Source organism: Symphalangus syndactylus, chromosome 16 (assembly GCF_028878055.3).
Source record: "Symphalangus syndactylus isolate Jambi chromosome 16, NHGRI_mSymSyn1-v2.1_pri, whole genome shotgun sequence".
Lineage (NCBI taxonomy): Eukaryota > Metazoa > Chordata > Mammalia > Primates > Hylobatidae > Symphalangus > Symphalangus syndactylus.
In genome coordinates this window covers 101622551-101643994 of record NC_072438.2, presented here as the reverse complement: position 1 = coordinate 101643994, position 21444 = coordinate 101622551, and the positions used below count along the sequence as shown (strand labels likewise).

Sequence of the window (21444 nt, the reverse complement as noted above, 5' to 3'; positions counted from 1 at the left end):
GCGGGTGGATCACCTGAGGTCGGGAGTTCAAGACCAGCCTGACCATCATGGAGAAACCCTGTCTTTACTAAAAAAAAAAATACAAAAATTAGCCAGGTGTGGTGGCGTATGCCTGTAATCCCAGCTACTCGGGAGGCTGAGGCCAGAGAATTGCCTGAACCTGGGAGGCGGAGGTTGTGGTGAGCCAAAGTCACACCTTTGCATTCCAGCCTGGGCAACGAGAGTGAAACTCCATCTCAAAAAAACAAAAACAAAAAACAAAAAACTCGAAACTGGTTATTCAGGGGGCACTGGCTGTGGGGAGGGCAGGCAGGCCGGCTCCTTGGAGCCCCTCTGGCCCCTCCCCCACACCACCCGCAGGGAATATTTATCTGCTTCTGGTGATTTTTACCAGAACCCTTGATTTTAGGGCCGTTCCGCAGCACTGAGGTGGAGACACCCAGGAGAACGTGGCATTGCCCAGGCGTTGCAGGGCAAGTAGTCACTGGTGTGTGAGGCTGAGGAGGGCAGCGAGGCTTCCGTCTCAATTCCGGCTACTCAGAAGGGAGTTTGGGATGTTGGGGACAAGAAGGATCTGCACTAGCCCCACCTCCGACAACATCCCCTGCCCCCATTCATCTTCCCAGCTGTCCCGCCACCCCCCGACCCACCCCTGCCCTGTGGCTCTGCACTCATTTGGGGACGAGGCTTGGTTAGGCTGGTGGTGCCGGGGCTCAGGGGCTTCTGGGGCTGGTGGAGGTTGCCCTACCCCCTTTACCTTCCTTGACCTCGAGGGGTGGTAGAGGGTTTGCTCTATGCCCGGCCCGCCTTGGGGTGCTGGGAACCGTCTCTGGCCTGTTCTCCCCACCAGACTGGGGCCAGGCTTGGGTGCGGCTTGGGAGTTTCCTGTTTGAGTCGAAAGGCCTTGCAGTTCTGATGGGATGGCCTTGCGTGCTGGCTTCCAGCCACCAAGTGCCCAACCTGGTTTCTCGGAGAAGTGCACTGGGCCAGACACGTGACCATGATGGAGAAGAGGCTGGGCATCCCACACCACCTCGAGGGGAGGGCCGGACCCTTCCAAAGCATCCGTGCCCCCCCGCCGCACTGCCCCCACCCACCCACCGGCATCTGTCCCTGCTCCAATCTGCCATTTGCTTTCTTTCTTAACATTCCAGATATTTTGCTTATATTTATTTGTAAATTTGTGTTCTATGTGTTACGTGGTGTTTGTTTTTTGTTTCTTTTTTTCTTTCTTTTCTTTTTTTTTTTAGATGGAGTCTAGCTCTTGTTGCCAGGCTGGAGTGCAGTGGCGTGATCTTGGCTTACTGCTACCTCCACCTCCTGGGTTCAAGCGATTCTCCTGCCTTAGCCCCCCAGGTAGCTGGGATTACAGGCACCTGCCACCACGCCTGGCTAATTTTTATATTTTTAGTAGAGATGGGGTTTTGCCATGTTGGCCAGGCTGGTCTCAAACTCCTGACCTCAGGCGATTCCCCTGCCTCAGCCTCCCTAAATGCTGGGATTACAGGTGTGAGCCACTGCGGCCGGCCTCTGTGTATTTTCTTGTTGAGGCAAAATGCATGTAACATCAAACTAACCATTTAAAAGCGAACAGTTCGGGGGCATTTAGTACATTGACAAAGTTGCACAGCCACCGCCTCTAGCTCCAAAACATCTTCACCGCCTCTAGCAGTGCTCACCCACCAGGCAGTCATTCCCCAGTCCCTGCTCCCAGGTCCTGGCCGCTATGAACCTTTTTATCTGAGTTTGCCTACTCTGGATATATCACGCAATGGGGTCAGTGTGTATCCTTCTGAGTCCGGCTTCTTTCACGCATCACAGCGTTTTTAGGGTCCATCCACGTGGCAGCATGTGCCAGGGCTTCCTTCCTTTTCATGGCTGAATAATATTTCATCGTATGAAGATACCACATTCTGTTTACTGATCCCTCAGCTGATGGACATTTAGGTTGTTTACATTTTTTGGCTACTGTGAATTATGATGGGCATTTGTATGCAGGTTTCTGTTAGAACAAATGCTTTCACTTCTGTTAGGTGTGTACCTAGGAGTGGAGCAACTGGATCATATAGTGATTCTGTGTTTCACTTTTTGAGGAAACACCACACTTTTCCACAGCAGGTGCACCATTTTACATTTTCACCAGCAATGCACCAGAAACAATTCCAATTTCTCCATAGCCCCACTGACACTTGTTATGTTCCATTAAAAAAAAACGATAGCTGGCCCGGCACGTGGTTCACGCCTGTAATCCCAGCACTTTGGGAGGCTAAGGCAGGCGGATCTCCTGAGGTCGGGAGTTCGAGACCAGCCTGGCCAACATGGCAAAACCCCATCTCTACCAAAAATACAAAAATTAGCCAGGCATGGTGGCACGCACCTGTAGTCCCAGCTACTCAGGAGGCTGAGGCAGGAGAATCTCTTGAACCCGGGAGGTGGAGGTTGCAGTAAGCTGAGATTGAGCCATTGCACTCCAGCCTTGGCAACAGAGCGAGACTCTGTCACAACCACAACAACAACAACAACAAGCCATCCTAGTGGTATAAATGGTATTTAATTATGGATTTTTGTTTACTTGCATTTCCCTAATGATTTACAGTGCTGAGCATTTTTTCATGTGTTGACCATTGTGTATCTTCTTTGGAGAAATGTCTCCTCAAGTCCTTTGCCCATTTTTTAAATTGTACACATTTATGGGGTACATGTGTAATTTTGTTACATGCATAGATTGCATAGTGATCAAGTCAAAGTTTTTAGTGCATCCATTACCCAAATAATATACATTGTACCCCTTAACTAAAATCTCATCAGCCAGGCCCTTGTCACCCCCTCACTCTTCCAGTTCTCTGTCGTCCATCATTCCACTCACTACGTCCATGTGTATACAAATTCAGCACCTATTTGTGAATGAGAACACGTGATATTTGACTTTCTGCGCCTGGCTTGTTTCACTTAATGACCTCCAGTTCCATCCATGTTGCTGCAAAAGACATGATTTCATTCTTTTTTTATGGCTGAATAATATTCAATTCTGTATATATACCACATTTTCTTTTTATTAATCCACTGATGGACACTTACGTTTATTCCATCTCTTTGCTATTGTGAATAGTGCTGCAATAAACATATGAGTGCAGGCGTCTTTTTGATATATTGGTTTCTTTTCCATCAGGTATAGACCTAGTAGTGGGACTGCTGGATTAAATGGCAGTTCTATTTTTAATTCTTTGAGAAATCTCCATACTGTTTTCCATAGAGGCTGTACTAGTTTACATTCCCGCCAATAGTGTATGAGTTCCCTTTTCTCTGCATCCTCACCAACATCTGAATTTTTTTTTTTTTTTGAGATGGAGTCTCCCTCTGTCGCCCAGGCTGGAGTGCAGTGGTGCAATCTCAGCTCACTGCAACCTCTGCCTCCTGGGTTCAAGCGATTCTCCTGCCTCAGCCTCAGAGGCACCCACCACTATGCCAGCTAATTTTTGTATTTTTAGTAGAGATGCAGTTTCACCATGTTGGTCAGGCTGATCTCGAACCCCTGACCTCAAGTGATCCCCCCACCTCGGCCTCCCAAAGTTCTGGGATTACAGGCATAAGCCACTGCACCTGGCCGTCTTTTTAATAATAGCCATTCTGACTGGGGTAAGATGATATCTCATTGTGGTTTTAATTTGCATTTCTCTGATGGTTAGTGATGTGGGGTATTTTTTCATATGCCTGTTGGCCATTTGTATCTCTTCTTTTAAAAAATGTCTATTCATGTCCTTTGCTTACTTCTTAATGGGATCACTTAGGATTTTTTTGTTGTTTTTTGTTTTGTTTTGTTTTTTGTTCAATTGTTTGAGTTCCTTGTATATTCTGGTTACTACTCCCCTGTTGGATGAATAGTTTGCAAATATTTTCTCCCATTTAACAGGTTGCATTGTCACTCTGTTTATTATTTCTTTTGCTATGCAGAAGGTTTTTAGTTTAAGTCCCATACTATAGTCTGTGGTGTAATTTGAAATCATGTAGTGATATGGTTAGGTTTTGTGTCCCCACCCAAATCTCATCTTGAATTATAATCCTCAGGTGTTTAGGGAGAGGCCTGGTGGGAAGTGATTGGATTATGGGGGTAGTTTATTCCATGCTGTTCTCATGACAGTGAGTGAATTCTCATAAGATCTGATGGTTTGATAAATGGTAGTTTTTCCTGTGCTGACACACACCTCTCTCTTTTGGTCCTTATGAATTTTAGGATTATTTTTCTTTTTCTCTTTTCTTCTCCTCCTCCTTCTTCTCTCTTTTTTGCTTTGAGATGGGATCTTGCTTTGTCACCCAGGCTAGAGTGCATTGGCACAATCATAGCTCACTGCAACCTCGAATTCCTGGGCTCAAGAGATTCTCTTGCCTCTGCCTCCTGAGTAACTGGACTATGGTTGTGTGCCACCATGCCTGACTAATTTTAAATTAAAATATGTTTTTGTAGAGATGGGGTCTCACTGTGTTGCTCAGGCTGGTCTCAAACTCCTGGCCTCAAGCAATCTTCTTGCTTCGGCCTCCCAAAGTGCTAGGATTACAAGTGTGAGCCACCATGCCTGGCCTGAGATTGTTTTTTCTAATTCTGTGAAAAATTACTTTGGTATTTTGATAGGGATTACACTGAATCTATAGATTGCCTTGGGCAGTGTGGTCATTTTAACAATGTGAATTCTTCTGATCTATGAACATGGATGTTTTCCTGTTTGTTTGTGTCATCTACAATTTTCTTTCATCAGTGTTTTGTAATTTTCATTGTAGAGATTTATTCCCAGGTATTTTTTAATGGTTATTGTAAATGAGATTGCCTTCTTGATTTCTTTCTCAGCTAGATCATTATTGGTGTATAGAAATGCTACTGATTTTTGTATGTTGCTTTTGTATTCTACAACTTTACTGAATTCACTTATCAAATCTAAGAGTTTTTTTGGTGGACTCTTTAGGTTTTTTTAGATATCAAATCATATTGGCAGATAGGAATAATTTGACTTCCTCTTTTCCAGTCTGAATGCCTTTTATGTACTTTCTCCTGCCTGATCGCTCTGGATAGGACTTTCAGTATTATATTGAATAGGAGTGGTGAAAGTGGGCATTCTTGTCATGTTCCAGTTCTTAGGGGAAATGCTTTCAACTTTTCCTCATTCAGTATGATGTTAGCTGTGGGTTTGTAATAAATAGCCTTTATTATTTTGTGGTATGTTCATTCTGTGCCTAGTTTTTTGAGGATTTTTATCATTAAGGGATGCTGAAATTTATTAAAGGCATTTTCTGCATCTATTGTTGATCGTATGGTTTTTGTCCTTGATTCTGTTTATGTGATGTAGTACGTTTATTAACTTGCATATGTTGAACCATCCTTGCATCACTGATACAAAGCCTACTTGATTGTGGTATATTATCTTTCTGATGGGCTGTTGGATTCAGTTAGTTAATACTTTGTTGAGTATTTTTTTTGAGACAGGGTCACACTCTGTCACCCAGGCTGGAGTGCAGTGGCACCATCTCGGCTCACTGTAACCTCTGCCTCCTAAGTTCAAACAATTCTCATGCCTCAGCCTCCCAAGTAGCTGAGATTACAGGTGCACACCACCATGCCCTGATAATTTTTGCATTTTTAGTAGAGACAGCATTTTGCCATGTTGGGCAGGCTGGCCTCAAATTCCTGGCCTCAAGTGATCCACCTGCCTTGGCCTTCCAAAGTGGGATTACAGTGTGAGCCACTGTGAGCCGCAGAGGATTTTTGAGTCTATGTTCATCAGGGATATTGGTTTGTAGTTTTCTTTTTCTGTTGTGTCCTTGTCTGATTTTGGTATCTGGGTGATAGTGGCCTTCTAGAATGAGTTAGGGAGCATTCTCTCCTACTCAATTTTTTTGAACAGTTTCAGGAAGATTGGTCTTAGTTCTTTTTTTTGCATGTTTGATATAATTCAGCATTTTTTTTTTTTTTCGAGACAGAGTCTCAGTCTGTTACCCAGGCTGGAGTGCAATGGCATGATCTCGGCTCACTGCAAGCTCCGTCTCCTCCTGGGTTCATGCCATTCTCCTGCCTCAGCCTCCCAAGTAGCTGGGACTACAGGTGTGTGCCTCCATGCCCAGCTAATTTTTGTATTTTTAGTAGAGACAGGGTTTCACCATGTTGGCCAGGATGGTCTTGATCTCTTGACCTCGTGATCCGCCTGCCTCGGCCTCCCAAAGTGCTGGGATTACAGGCGTGAGCCACTGTGCCCGGCCGGTTGTAGGCTTTTCTTTTGGGGGAGGTTTTTAATTACTGATTAAATCTCGCTTTTCATTACTTATCTGTTCAGGTTTTCTATTTATTCCTGGTCCAATCTTGGGAGATTGTATGTTTCCAGGAATTTATCCATTTCCTCTAGGTTTTCTAATCTGTGAGCATATAGTTGTTCATAATAGTCTCTGATGATCTTTTGTGTTTCTGTGGTATTAGTTGTAATGTCTCCTTTTTCATTTCTGATTTTGTTTATTTGGGTCTTCTCTCTTCTCTGTTAGTCTAGCAGTCTCTATTTCGTTTAGCTCTGCCCTGGTCTTTGTTATTTCCTTTCTTCTGCTAATTTTGGTTTGGTTTGTTCTCATTTTTCTAGTTCCTTGAGGCACATAATTAGATTGTTAATTTGTAATCTTTCTACTTTTTTGATATAGACATTTAATACTATAAACCAGGGGTCCTCAACCCCCAGGCCTCAGACCGGTACCCGTCCATGGCTTGCCAAACAGCAGGAGTGAGTGGTGGACGAGTGAGCATTACCACCTGAGCTCTTCCTCCCGTCAGATCAGCAGGAGCATTAGATCCTCATAGGAGCACAAACCCTATTGTGAACTGTGCTTTCGAGGGATCTAGGTTGCATGCTCCTTATGATAATCTAATACCTAATAATCTGAGGTGGAGCAGTTTCATCCCAAAACCATCCCTACTGACATCTGCAGTTGGTGGAAAAATTGTCTTCCACAAAACCTGTACATGATGCCAAAAAGGTTGGAGACCACCGCTATAAACTTCCCTCTTAGCACTGCTTTTGCTGTATCCCATAGGTTTTTAAAGTATGTCGTGTTTAATTTTCATTTGTTTCAGCAATTTTTAAATTTCTTTGTTGACCCAGGAGCATATTGTTTAATTTCCATGTATGTATATTTTCCAGAGTTGCTCTTGGTATTTATTTATGATTTTATTCCACTGTGGTTTGAGAAGATACTTAATATAATTTTAATTTTTAAACATTTATTGAGAGGAAGAGGAGGAGAAGGAGGAGGAAGAAGAGGAAAAAAAGAAGAAAGAAAAATCTGTTAAGATTTTTTCTTTTTTTTTTTTTTTTTTTTTTTGAGACAGAGTCTCGCTCTATTGCCCAGGCTGGAGTGCAGTGGCACGATCTCAGCTCACCACAACCTCCACCTCCTGGGTTCAAGTGATTCTCCTGCCTCAGCCTCCCGAGTAGCTGGGACTACAGGTGTGCACCACCATGCCCGGCTAATTTTTGTATTTTTAGTAGAGATGGTGTTTCACCATGTTGGCCAGGCTGGTCTCGAACTCCTGACCTCATGATCCACCTGCCTCGGCCTCCCAAAGTGCTGGGATTACAGGTGTGAGCCACGGCGCCCGGCCAAGACTTGTTTTGTGGCATAATATATGGTCTGTCTTGGAGAATGTCCCATATGCTGATGAAAAGAATGTATCTTCTGCAGTTGTTGGGGAGAATATTCTATAATGTAAATGTCTGTGGAGGCCTAAAGTCCAGTTGAAATCCCATGTTTCTTTGCTGATTTTCCACCTAGCTGATCTGTCTAATGCTATGAGTAGTGTGTTGAAGTCCCCACTATTACTATATTGCTCTTTCTCTCTCTTTAGTTCTAGTAATATTTGTTTTATAAATCTGGGTGCACCAATGTTGGATGCATATGTATGTAGAATTGTTGTATCCTCTTGCTTAACTGATCCCTTTATCATTATATAATGAATAACCTTTGTCTTTTTTGTTTTTTTGTTTTTTTTTACTGTTTTTGACATAAAGTCTGTTTTATCTGATATGAGTATAGCTACTCCTGTTTGCTTTTGGTTTCCATTTGTGTGGAATGTATTTCCCCCTCCCCCCTTTACTTTCAATCTGTATGTGTCTTTTTAAAAAAATAGAGACAGGGTCTCGCTATGTTGCCTAGGCTGGTCTCAAACTCCTGGCCTCAAGCAATCCTCCCATCTTGACCTCCCAAAGTGCTGAGATTACAGGCTTGAGGAACAATGCCCAGCCTATGTGTGTCTTTAGTGGTAAAGTGAGTTTCTCATATGCAGCATATAGTTGAATCATGCTTTTAAAAATCCATTCTGCCAATCAGTGTCTTTAAAGTGGAACATTTGCCTGGGCATGGTAGCTCACGCCTGTAATCCCAGTACTTTGGGAGGCAGAGGCAGGTGGATCACTTGAGGTCAGGAGTTCAAGATCAGCCTGGCCAACATGGTGAAACCCCATCTCTACTAAAAATACAAAAATTAGCCAGGAGTGGTGGTGCAGGCCTATAGTTCTAGCTACTCAGGAGGCTGGGGCAGGAGAGTCACTTGAACCTGGGAGGCGGAGGTTGCAGTGAACCGAGATTGCACCACTGCACTCCAGCCTGGGTAACAGAGTGAGACTCCATCTCGAAAAAACAAAACAAAAAACCGGACTGTTAACCTGTTTACATTCAAGGTTAATATTGGTATGTAAGGTTTGGTTACTGTTGTATTGTTATTTGTTTCCTAGTTGTTTTATAAGTTCTTTGCTTCTTTTCCTCTGGCTGTTTGTCATTGTGGTTTGGCTGAATTCTGTAGCAGTGCCATTTGATTCCTTTCTCTTCTTCTGTGATTGCTTTATGAGTGAGTTTTATACTTTTGTGTGTTTCCATAATGGTGAGTGTTGTCTTTTCACTTCCAAGTTAGGGCTTCCTTGAGCAGTTCTTGTAGGACTAGTGGTGATGAATTCCCTCAGCATCGGCTTTTCTGGGAAAGACTTTATTTCTCCTTCATTTATGAAGGTTAGTCTTGCTGGATATCAAATTGTTGGCCGAAAGTTTTTTTCTTGCAGCAGTTTGAATATGTCACCTTATTCTCTTCTGGCCTGCAAGGTTTTTGCTGATAACTCCACTGTTAGTCTGATGAGGTTTCCTTTATAGGTGACTAGACGCTTTTCTCTTGATTTTAGAATTTGCTCTTTCACTTTGACTTTGGACTGATTCATGGTGCACTGTGGTAGTGTCTTTTTTGCACGATGTTTTCCCGGGGATTGCTGAGCCTCCTGTGTCTGGATGCTTAGATCTCTTGCTAGACCTGGCAGGTTTTCATATATTACTTCATTAAATAGGTTTTCTAAGGCTCTCAATATCTCTTCACCCTCAGGAAGACCAATAACTTGTACATTCTGTCACTTTATGTAGTCCCAGGTATCTCACAGGCTTTGCTCATTCTTTCTCATTCTTTTTGCTTTGCTTTTGTTTGATTGGATAATTTCAAAAAGCCTATTTTTTAAGTTCTGAAATTCTTTCTTCTGTTTGGTCTAGTCTATTGTTGGAGCTTTCAAATGTATTTTGTATTTCTGGTTTTTTTTAAGTATATCTATCTCCTTGGTAAATATCTCATTCATATTCTGAATTAATCTTTTGAGTTCTTTGTATTGATTTTCAGATTTCTCACACATCTCATTGAACTTCTTTAAAATCAGTATTTTGAATTCTTTATCTGGGATTTTTGAGGATTTCTTTTGGATGAGATTTATCTACTGCTGGAGAATTGTATTTCTCTGGGATTGTCATATTACCCTGCTTTTTCTTGTTTCTTGTGTCTTTATGTTGCTTTCTACACATCTGGTGTAATAGTTGCTTTTTCTTATTTTTGGGTTTACTTTTGTTGTTGGGGGGCACCTTTTCCTGGAGATGTGACTGGGATGTTGTTGGGTAGGCCCTTTGAATTTACTTCTGAGGCATGCAGCAGTGAAGCCTCTGTATGTTTTATTTGGCTATTAGCAGTGTTAGTGGTATCTGTGGCTTCCTTGGTATGTGAGGGTGCAGTTATTGGTGGCAGCTGTGGTGAAGTTGTGCTGGGGACTGGGATGCTGGGTGGGCCCATCTTCAGGCTTCAGTGGTAGCAGCTGTGGGCTAACCATGTCTATCCTTGTGCCCCAGGGTGGCACACACTGGCACCTGTGTTGGCAGTACCAGGCTGGCTGATTCTTGGGCCTCTGGGTGGCTTCCTCAGAAGCTGGTTGTAGTAGCAGTGTACCATACAAGTGAGCAGGCTTCCTAGTTTCTGGGCAGCCAGAGTGGTGTGGGCAGTGGTGGTGGCAGTGGTGGTGAGATGCACTTTTGGGTCCCAAGCTCTGTGTGCGTGTTGGCAGTGGTTGCAATGGGCTGTGCTGGCCAGCCTCCAGGGCAGCAGCTGGCACTTGCAGGTAGGTCCCAGCTGAGGTGGTGGTGGCAGAGTGTCTCCTGGGAGAAGGGCTTAGTGTCCCGGGTGGTGGACTGGGTTGTGGGTCCTCCAGGTCCCTGGATCCCACACTTTGTCTTGTGGGCGGGCTGGGGAAGGGGGATGCCGGGCAGAGCTGGACCAGGCAAGCTTGCTCTAGCCCCCTGAGTGCATGCACCAACTGTGACAGGTGCCACTGGGTGATTTTCAGGGCCCATGGCAGAATGCCTGGATGAGGGGCAGCTGCCACAGGAAGGGTGGGGCCAGTCCCAGCAGCCAGAGCCTTGGCCATGGATGGAAGACCTGCATCCCTTTCATGCCCCAATCCCCATGTAGCTTGCTCCCCCGTCCTGGCTGTTGGAGACAAAAGCTGTTCCATCAGCCTTGGCAGTTTGTGCCTGGCCCACAACTCAGCTCCAGGCTGTAGGCCCTGCACAGCTCAAGACCAAGCCCCCATGGCAACTTTCATCTTGCTCAAGTCCTGGGGGTGGTGCCTGCTTCCAGTGCTGGGAGCTGCAGCCCATGCTACACTTGCCTGTTTGTTAGTCCTGGTCCACTCTCACACCTCAGTTCCGCAAGCAGCAGTCCAAGTCCAAGTTTCCCTAATGCCTTGGACTGGCACTGCTTGTACCAGGAACATGCACCGTCTGCTAAGAACTAGGACGGAGAACGGTGTCTTGCTCTAGCTGCTTAAATTTCAGAAAGGGTATGAGACCCAGGGCATGTTCCCTCCTGGAGCACTTCCTTCTCAATCTCCCTAAATCCGATGCAGAGATTGGGAGGGTGGAGACGCTCTCCTGTGTCAGAGACTGCATGATTCTCCAGTGGGAAAGTAGACTGCGGGAAGACCCGCCCTCACCCTCTCATGCTGGGGAGTCACTCCCAGTTCCCAGCCGCTCTTGGCCACACAGCCTGCCGGTTTTCTTTCTTCCTAAGTTTTGCTGTTTCCTGTCACTGTCCTGCTGAACTCCCATGTTGTCTCTTGGAAAATAGATTCAAAGTGTGATCATCTACACATTATTTTGGTTCTTCTAAGTGGACGAGGTGTGCTTGAAATGCTTCTAGTCAACCATCTTTTAAAAAAAGCCTTTGCCCATTTTAAAATTGGGTTGTCTTTTTGTTGTTGAATTGTAAGAGTTCTTTGTCTATTCTGGATACTAGACCCTTATCAGATACATGATTTGTAAATGTTTATTGCCATTCTCTGGGTTGCCTCTTCACTTTCTTGTAGTGTCTTGTGACACAAAAATTTTTAGTTTTGATGAAGTCCAATTTATCCATTTTTTCCTCTTATTACCCATGCTTTTTGTGACAAATCTAAGAATTCATTGCCACATTTAAGGTCATTATCCAATCAAGGCCATTAAAGATGAATTCTTATGTTTTCTTCGGAGTGTTATATTTTTATCTCTTACATTAAAGTCTTTAGTCAATTTTAGGTTAATGTTTTCATATTGTGTGAGGTAGGGATCCAACTTCATTGTCTGGTGTGTGGTTTTTTTTTTCCCCTTAGAGACAAGGCCTTCCTTGCTATTTGCTCAGGCTGGCCAGTTACCTAAACACCATTTGTTGAAGAGATTGTTCTTTCCGTGTTGAACAGACTTAGTGCCCTTGTGGAAAATCAACTGGTCATTGGTCATAATCAATTAGTATCTCTATTCTTATGCCACAGTTTCTTTCTTTTTAATGTCTTTTTTTAAAAGCCAAACATCTTATTATGGCACTTTTCAAATATTTTACAAAAGTAGAGAAAATTATATAAAGAGTTCAATTTTTTCATCAGCTAGCATAGGTAATCAACTATCAATATTGGCTGATCCAGTTTCATTTAAAGTCCAGCCTGCCAACCCCAGACCATTTAGACTCCACTGTCCTCCCCACTTTATAGAGAAGCAAATCCCTAACATGCCATTTATTTCATATGTGTTTTAATGTGTATGTCTAAAACGTGGATTTAAAAAAATCAGCTCTCTCTCTGTTTTTCTTTATGTGTATATATATACACACACACATACATACAGGGTCTTGTTCTGTCACCCAGGCTGGAGTGCAGCGGTGTGATCTTGGCTCACTGCAGCCTCGACCTTCCAGGCTCAAGCAATACTCCTGCCTTAGTCTCCTGGGTAGCTGAGACTACAGACATGCGCCACCATGCTTGGCTAATTTTTAAAAATTATTTTCTGTAGAGATGAGGTCTCACTGTGTTGGCGTTTTATATTTTTAATTTAATTTTTTTATTTGAATTGAGAAACTTTAATGTTAAGAAGTATAGATAGCAACAGTGATGCAGCTATGGAGGGGAGAGGAGAGCTCTGGATGGTGCTCTGGGGCTGCGGGAGGCCCCTAAGGAGCGCGCTTGGAAGGGGGCTCCCTTCCCAAAGCTGGGGCTTGGGCCTCATTGGAGGAGGTGTAGGTTCCGTCCCCTGGAGGGCAGAGAAGTTTGCTGAGTTGCCCTGTCTATGGCAGTGGTGAGCAGGGACACAAAAAAATGGGAAGCACTGGAACCAGGGGCTCCTTCTTCCTGCTGGGTTCCTCCAGGGCCGTATTCAGGCCAGTGCAACACCATGCCCTCTCTAGGAAGAAATGCTGAAAGACTGCGGCTTATTAACACAGAGCAGGCAGGACGGGGAGTCTGGAGCCTACAGGCAACAAACGGGCAGCTGGCACAGCTTCTGAGTACTGTCACCCCACTTTGTGAACGCATGTCTCCCCTCCCAGGTCTGTGTAGCCGCCATATACTTGATGTCCACGTTTGTTGTGAACCCCACAACACACTGTTATTATTGCTTAAATAGTCGCCTACCTTTTAAAGATATCTAAGCAATAAGAACAAATTATGCATATTTAACCCTCTAGTAGTCAGTTCCTGTGCTTTTTGTGCCATGTTGTAGACACATACTACAATCTGGTATCACTTTCCTTTGGCCTGTAATATTTCCTACAGTGTGGGTCAGCTAGTGATGATTTCTTTCAGTTTTTGTGCATCTGAAAGCTCTTTATTTAACCTTCACTTGTGAATGATGTTTTCATAAGATGTAGAATTCCAGGTTTCAGGGTTTTTTCTTTCAGCTTTAAAGATGTTGCTCCACTGTCTTCTTGTTTCTGATGAGGAATCTGCTGTCATCTTATTTTTGATCTTTTGTACCCAATGCCTATTTTCTCTGGCTTTTAATATTATTCTAGGCCAGGTGCGTGGCTCATGTCTGTAATCCCAGCACTCTGGGAGGCCAAGGTGGGCGAATTGCTTGAACCCAGGAGTTCGAGGCCAGACTGGGCAACATGATGAAACCCCATCTCTACAAAAAATACAAAAATAAATATTATTCTACTTATTACTGGTTATGAGCAATTTGATTATGATATGCCTTGGTGTCATTTTCCTGTTTCTTGTGCCTGGTGCTCACTGAGCTTCTTGCGTCTGTAGGTTTACAATTCTCATTACATTTGGAAAATATTTCTGCGTTTCTTACATTTTCTCTTACCTCCTTTCCCCTCCTATTCATTAGGGGTCCAGTTACACATATATTAGGTCTCTTGAAATACCTATTTTATTTTTATTGGGGTGCTATTGTAAATGATACTATTTTTTAAAAATCTGAATTCTAGTTGTTCATTGCTAGTATCTAGAAATACAATTGATTTTTGTATGTTATTATCCTTTTACTGTGTGACCTTGCTGGTCTCAGTAATTAGTTATAGGTAATTGGTTTTAGTAAAATTTTTGGAATTCCCTCTCTCTCTTTTTAAGAGACAGGGTCTTGTTCTGTCACTCAGGCTGGAGTGCAGTGGTACAGTCACAGCTCACTGTCACCGCAGCCTCGATGTCCTGGGCTCAAGTGATCCTCCAGCCTCAGACTCCTGAGTAGCTGAGACTACAGGTGTGTGCCAGCAACCCTGGCTAATTTTTTTAAAAAGTATGTTTTGTAGAGATAGGGTCTTGCCACATTGCCCAGGCTGGTCTCAAACTCCTGGGCTCAAGTGATTCTCCCGCCTTGGCCCCCCAAAGTGCTGGGATTATAGGTGTGAGCTGCTTCACTCAGCCTTTTTGGAATTTTCTACATATAAAATCATGTCTGTGAACAGATGGAGTTTTATTTTTATTTCCCAGTTTTATGACTTTTATTTATTTCCCAGTTTTGAGGCTTTTACTTATTTTCCTGACTTATTGCCCTGGCTAGTACACAAATAATTTTAGTGGGAAGGGGGATACACCACAGCTTTGCCTTGTTCATGGTCTTTGGGGGAAGAATTTAGTCTTTCACCATTAGCTGTGATGTTAGCTATAGGCTTTTGTAGATGTTCTTTATCACGTTAATTAAGTTTCCTTCTGTTCCTAGTTTGATGAGAGGTTTTTTTTGGAAAAATTATTATGAATGGATTTGGATTTTGTCAAATGCTTTTCTGAAAGATTGAGATGATCACGTGCATTTTCTTTTTAGTTTATTATTATAGTGAATTACAGTGATTGGTGTTTGGATGCTGAAGCTGCCCTGAATTCCTTGGATAAATCCCACTTAGTTGTGATGTATCATCCTTTTTATATATTGGTGGATTCTATTTGCCAATACCTATATTTAAGTGAGGATTTTTGTGTCTATGTTCATGTGGGATGCTGGTCTTTAGTTTTCTTTTCGTGCAATGCCTTTGGTTTGGCATCCGAGTAATGCTGAATTCATAAATAAGTTGACAATTTTAAATTTTTTCTTTGATATTTTTTGCCAAGGATTGCAGAGAATTGGTATTATTTCTTTACATTGGTAGATATACCAGTGAAACCATTTAGGCCTGGGTTTTTTGATGTTGTTGGAATAGATATAAAGCTATCCAGATTATCTGTTTTTTCTTGAGTTTTGATAGATGGTGCCTTTCTAGGAATTCCTCTATTTCATCTAAATTGTTGAATTTTGGGGATAGTATTTGTCTTATTCTGCTTGGGCTGCCATAACAAATTACCATAGCCTGGATAGCTTAAACAACAGAAATTTATTTCACACTGTTCTGGAGGCTGGGAAGTCCAAGATCAACGTGCGGGCTGATTTGGTTTCTGGTGAGGCCTCTCTTCCTGCCTTACAGATGGCTGCCTTCTTGCTGCATCCTCACATGGTGGAGAGAGAGAGCTCTGATGTTTCTTCTCTTTTTATAGGGCACCTGTTCTATAGGGTTAGGGCTCCAGCCTTATTACCTTAATCACCTGTGAGTGTAGGGGCTCTATCTCCAATACAGTCACATGGAGAGTTAGGGCTCAACATAGGAATTTTGGGTGGACACAATTAAGTTCATAGCAGTATTTTATATATATATATATATATAAATATATTTTATATATATATATAAAAATATATTATATATATATATAAATATATTTATATATATATATATAAATATATTTTTATATATATATAAAAATATATTTATATATATATATATATATAAAATATATATATATATATAAAATATATATATATATATATATATATTTTTTTTTTTTTTTTGAGATGGAGTTTTGCTCTTGTTGCCCAGGTTGGAGTGCAATGGTGTGATCTTGGCTCACTACAACCTCTGCCTCCCAGGTTCAAGCAATTCTCCTACCTCAGCTTCCCAAGTAGCTGGGATTACAGGCATGCACCACCATGCCTGGCTAATTTTTTGTATTTTTAGTAGAGACGGGGTTTCACCATGTTGGCCAGGCTGGTCTCGAACTCCTGACCTCAGGTGATCCTCCTTCCTCAGCCTTCCAAAGTGCTGGGATTATAGGCATGAGCCACTGCACCCAGCTCTATAATTTTTTTTTTTTTTTTTTAGGCCAAGTCTCACTATGTTGCCTAGGCTGGAGTGCAGTGGCATGATCTTGCCTCACTGTAAACTCCGCCTCCCAAGTTCCAACGATTCTTCTGCCTCAGCCTCCCAAGTAGCTGGGACTACAGGTGCACACCACCATGCCCAGCTAATTTTTGTAATTTTAGTACAGACGGGTTTCACCATATTGGTCAGGCTGGTCTTGAACTCCTAACCTCAGGTGATCCACCTGCCTCACCCTCCCAAAGTGCTGGGATTACAGGCCTAAGCCACTGCGCCTGGCCTCAGCTCTATAATTTTTCTTTTAATGTCTGTGGGATCTGCAGTGATGTCCTCTCTTTCATTCCTGATATTGGCAATTTGTGTCTTCTCTGTTTCTTGATCAGTATGGCTAGAAGTTTATCAGTTTTGTCGATTTTTTTCAAAGAACCAACTTTTGGTTTAATCTCTTTTCTTTTCTTCCCTTCCCTTCTCTTCCCTTCCCTCCCCTTCTCCCTCCACCTCCCCCTCCTCTCCGCTCCCCTCCCCTCTGCTCCCCTCCCTCCCCTCCCTCCCCTCCCCTCCCCTCCCCTCCCCTCCCCTCCCTTCCCTTCCCTTTCCTTTCTTTTTTTTTGACAGAGTCTCACTGTGTCGCCCAGGCTGGAGTGCAGTGGTGTGATCTTGGCTTACTGCAACCTCCATTTCCCAGACTCAAGCAATTCTCCTGCCTCAGTCTCCAGAGTAGCTGGGATTATAGGCGTGAGCTACCACGCCCTGCCAATTTTTCTTTATTTTTGTGTTTTATGTCTTATCGACTTATTTTTTATTATTTCCATCCTTCTGCTCAACTTGGGTTTATCTTCTCTTCTAGTTACTTGTTAGAAGCTTGGATTACTTATTTTAGACCTTTTATTTTCTCAAATAGAAGCCCTTAATGCTATCAGTTTCCATCAAAGTACTGGTTAGCTGCATCCCACAAAGTCTGATATGTTTGCATTTTCATTTTTGTTTAGTTCAAAATATTTTTAAATTTCTTTGTGACTGCCTCTTTGATCCATGCCTGAAGTGGGTTGCTTTCCAAATATTTGGCAAATTTCTAGATATCTTTATAGTTTAATTCCATTATGTCCAATAACATATTTTGTATGATTTCTGTTTTTAAAAAAATTGTTAAAGATAGTTTTAAGTCCCAGAATATGGTCTATCTTGGTGAATGTTACATGTGCAAAAACCAGATACTCTTCTGTTGTTGGATGGAGTGTTTTATAAATTTCCATTAATTCAAGTCTGTTGTCGTTTGGATATTCTGTATCCTTACTGATTTTATTTACTTGCTCTATTGATTACTGAGATAGGAATGTTAATGTCTCCCATGAATTATCCTTCTTGATTTTATTAGTTTTTGCTTCATGTGTTTTGAAGCTCCGTTGCTAGGTACATTTACCTTCAGGATTGTCAGATCTTCTTGGAAAATTGACCTCTTTATTATTAAAGAATATACCTTTTTGTCTCTGGTGATATTCCTTGTTCTGAAGTTTCCTTGTCTGGGACTCATACAGCTGCTTCATTTGATTAATGTTTGCATGGTGTATCTTTTTCTATCCATTTACTTTATCTACCTAAGTCTTTAGAGTCAAAGTGGATCCATGACACATTTCTGACATTTTTATGGCACTTTCCACACAAGGTGGATATTCTGTGAGTCTGCCTCCTGTTCCAGGCTGCACTCACTTCAGGTCAGGTGAGGGCTCCTTAACTTCCTCCCCAAGGCTTTTGGCCCAGAGCCTGGCACGAGATGGTTACTGCATACAGGTCTGCAGGACGTTTGTGAGGGCTCAGCTGCACCCATTGCAAGGAAAATCAAGATTCTGTGACAAGAGGGGTGAAGCCCTCTCTGAGGTGGGTGACAGGCGAGCTGACCAGCCTGGGCACAGATACTGGACCGCTCCTTAGGGGCCCCGTGCGGAGGCACATGCCTGTGTCCAGCACTGTTGGTGGCAGCTGGTGGGTGTAGTCAGCTGGACTCAGGGCGCTATGAGCTAGTGACTGAAGTGGAATCCCAGGACTGTAGAGTGGAGTAGAATTTTACATAGAAAAGAGGAAGCCTGTTGGCCCAAAGCACAAGGCTGTCAAGGGCAGAGATGAGAAGACAAGACCTGCCACAAACAGCACAGGGAGATCACACCACAGAGAGGAGATTCTGCTGTTGCCCTGCATGTGCTCTGGGGGGTGATGGGATCATGTGACAGGAACACTGGACCTGAGTACCCTCTCAGGGGTGACAGGAACATGGGACCCCACATACCCTCTCAGGGGTGACAGGAACATGGGACCCCACATACCCTCTCAGGGGTGACAGGAACACGGGACCCCACATACCCTCTCAGGGGTGACGGGAACACGGGACCCCACATACCCTCTCAGGGGTGACAGGAACATGGGACCCCACATACCCTCTCAGGGGTGACAGGAACACGGGACCCCACATACCTTCTCAGGGGTGACAGGAACACGGGACCCCACATACCTTCTCAGGGGTGACAGGAACACGGGACCCCACATACCCTCTCAGGGGTGACAGGAACACGGGACCCCACATACCTTCTCAGGGGTGACGGAAACACGGGACCCCTCGTGATGAGTGTGTGGAGGCTGCAGGCTGCCCAGGCCTTGGCCGCGCCCGCCCGTTCCTGGCTTCCTCGATGGCTTCCTCCTCAGGACGCGGGTCTCCCGTCATGGCGCCCTGAGCCAGGCTCCAGAGCAGGCCGCTTCTCTGGGGGAGGCCGGGACCCGCCCGCCACCGAGGGGAGGCCCAGGCGTGACCCGGCCCCGGTGGGTTCTCAGTGCGGGGTGCTGGAGAGCAGGGGTCCCGGGCCGGGGGGTCCCACGAGGAGGAAGAGGTGGGGGCCTCGCGGGGTCGCGGGTGTGGGGGCGCCAGGACCGCGCTGAGGGGCCCGGGGCATCGCGGCGGGAACAGGGCGCACGTGGCGCGTTCCGGTGACCGGGGGCCCCTTGTCTTCCAGGCCGAGGACGATGATCCCGCCGGGGGAGTGCACGTACGCGGGCCGGAAGCGGAGGAGGCCCCTGCAGAAACAGTAAAGTATCCCGCCTTCTGCTTGTGTGGGTTATTTTAGCCATGGAAGGGGAGGGTGGGGGTTTGCGTTGAAAACGGAGGTTGAGGAACAGGGCGAGCGAGGAAGGCTTCGGGAGCTGGGCGGGCCGGGGCTGAGCTCTGGCGCGGGGGAGGAAGGCGCGGGCGGCGCCGGAGTCGTCACCCCGCAGCGCCCCGGTGCCTGGAGCCCCCGGCGAGGCTCGTCCCTGCGCCCTCGGGGCCCTGAGCGGTGGAGCGGGCACCGTGAGGGGCTGAGGCCAAGGACGCGGGCGGAGCTCCGGGCGGCGGAGGCGGAGGCGGAGGCGGCGGGGCCATGGCAGCCTCCCAGGCTCCGCAGGCGAGACCGCCACGCGCTGGGACGGAGGGTGTGGCACGGCTGGGTGTGTGCGTGTGTTGCGAGGCTGTGTGTCTGCGGGTGGGGGGTGTGCGGTGTGTGTGAGGCTGCGGGGGGCTGTGTGTGGGTGTGTGTGTGTGTGACTGTGCGGGTGTGCGAGGCTGTGTGAGACTGTGTATGCGGGTGTGTGTGGGGGGCTGTAGGGAGCTGTGTGTGTGGGGTGTGTGTGAGACTGTGCGGGTGTGCAGGTGTGTGTGAGGCTGTGCGGGGCTGTGTGTGGGGTGTATGTGTGTGAGGCTGTGTGTGTGGGGGGTGAGGCTGTGTGTGTGCGGGGGGGACTGTGTGTGTCTGATGATGTCCCTGGCTGTGTGTGGGGATGTGTGTGTGTGGGTGTGTGTGGGGTGCGTGTGTGTCGGATGATGTCCCCAGCTGCAGGGGCTGTAGGATTCTGTGCAGATTCACAGCAACGCCACCCTCACTGCCCTGACACCTGCTGTGATGCTGAGGTGAGGCCCCTTGGCGCCTGGAGGTGTCAAATGCTGGGCCTTAGTGTGCGGCCATGGTGCCTCCAAGCACTGCAGGGCCCCAGGAGGAGCTGGGGCTGGGAAACAAGGGGAGGTAAGGCCTCCCTTGGGAAGGAAGGATCTTGTTTACTGTTTACATCTTGTTTAGGTGTCTTGTTATGGTAAACAGGAAAGAGATCCCATGTCCCACAGGGAGACCTTACCTTGTCCCTCAAGGCTGCAGTTTGCGGCCAAGGCCTCGCACTCTGCGTGCATCGAACACCAGCGTGCAGTAAGCTCAGTGTCCAGGCTGACTCTGGCCCAGCGGTGAGCACATGCGCAAAACCATGCATGGGGCCAGGCACACAGGTGAGGCAGCACAGCCCTGCACTGATTGCGAACAAGCTCTAGGGGGGACGGCAGTAGATACGGATGCTGCAATTCATATATAAAGGGAGGAAACATAAATACGGTGCATGCACACATTTTCTAGTTTATTCATAAAATGTCTCCCGACGGAATCAAAGAAAACTGAAAATCAGCTGCCTCCAGGCAGGGAGCCAGGCTGAAGACACTTTCCTCTGAGTTTTGAAATAGGTGAGCACACTAGCTATTCAAAACACCAATACATAAAATGCAAAGGCCCAAAAACTCCTTTCTCAGGCCTTTGCAGTGGAATAAAAACACAATAAAAGCAGGAAATTCAGTTCTGATTCTTCCCTAGACTGCCCCACCAGAGGGACTGCATTTGCAGCTGTGTGGCAAAGCTATTTCCTCTCCTTATTTAATGTGACAAATACGTCTGCTACCCAAATCTCTCAAGTGCACAGGCTCAGGAGCACATTCCATCGCCCACCCCCGGGGGACCCAGCTATGGAAGTGTCTCAACCCTGCCTGGTTCCCTACGTGCACCCCGCTCCATCCTCCTTGGCCCCCAGGGGCGGCGGCCCTTCACCTGCAGACCTCAGCCTCACCCTGTGTAAAGCTCAGTCTTCCTCGGCTGTTACAAGAACCCACTGCAGATGCAGCATCATCCAGGATGCTTCCACATTGCCCCGCGGGACTTGGGGACCTGGGTGACTGATGAACACGCGGAAGCTCACGTAGCTTGCTGTGCCGGGAGTCGTAAGCCCTTTGTCTCCGCCTCCGGGGTCTCGTGTCTTCTTCCAGGGTCCACGAAACAGAAACGAGTTGTTAGCTTGCAGGAGGCAAAATCAAATCCCCCACACTCGTGTATTGGGAGGGTGAAAACCTAGATGTGGAACTGCTC

General features: G+C 45.6%; 1 protein-coding gene across 7 annotated transcripts in view; it reads left to right on the top strand.

Annotated features, from left to right (window-relative positions):
• AHRR (aryl hydrocarbon receptor repressor) overlaps nt 1-21444 on the top strand; it is a 111418-nt gene that overhangs the window by 3808 nt on the left and 86166 nt on the right. For 4 of the 7 annotated variants that reach the window (XR_010116280.1, XM_063619614.1, XM_063619616.1 and 1 more), the window contains exons 1-2: nt 16867-18124; nt 19249-19325. Coding sequence is in view for 6 of the 7 variants with exons in the window: in XM_063619614.1 (XP_063475684.1) it covers nt 17894-18124; nt 19249-19325 (308 nt within the window). In the remaining variant the exon portion in view is untranslated. Of the gene's footprint in view, nt 1-16866; nt 18125-19248; nt 19326-21444 lie in introns of those variants that run through there. The other 3 variants (XM_063619615.1, XM_063619617.1, XM_055246147.2) reach the window with 1 other exon arrangement.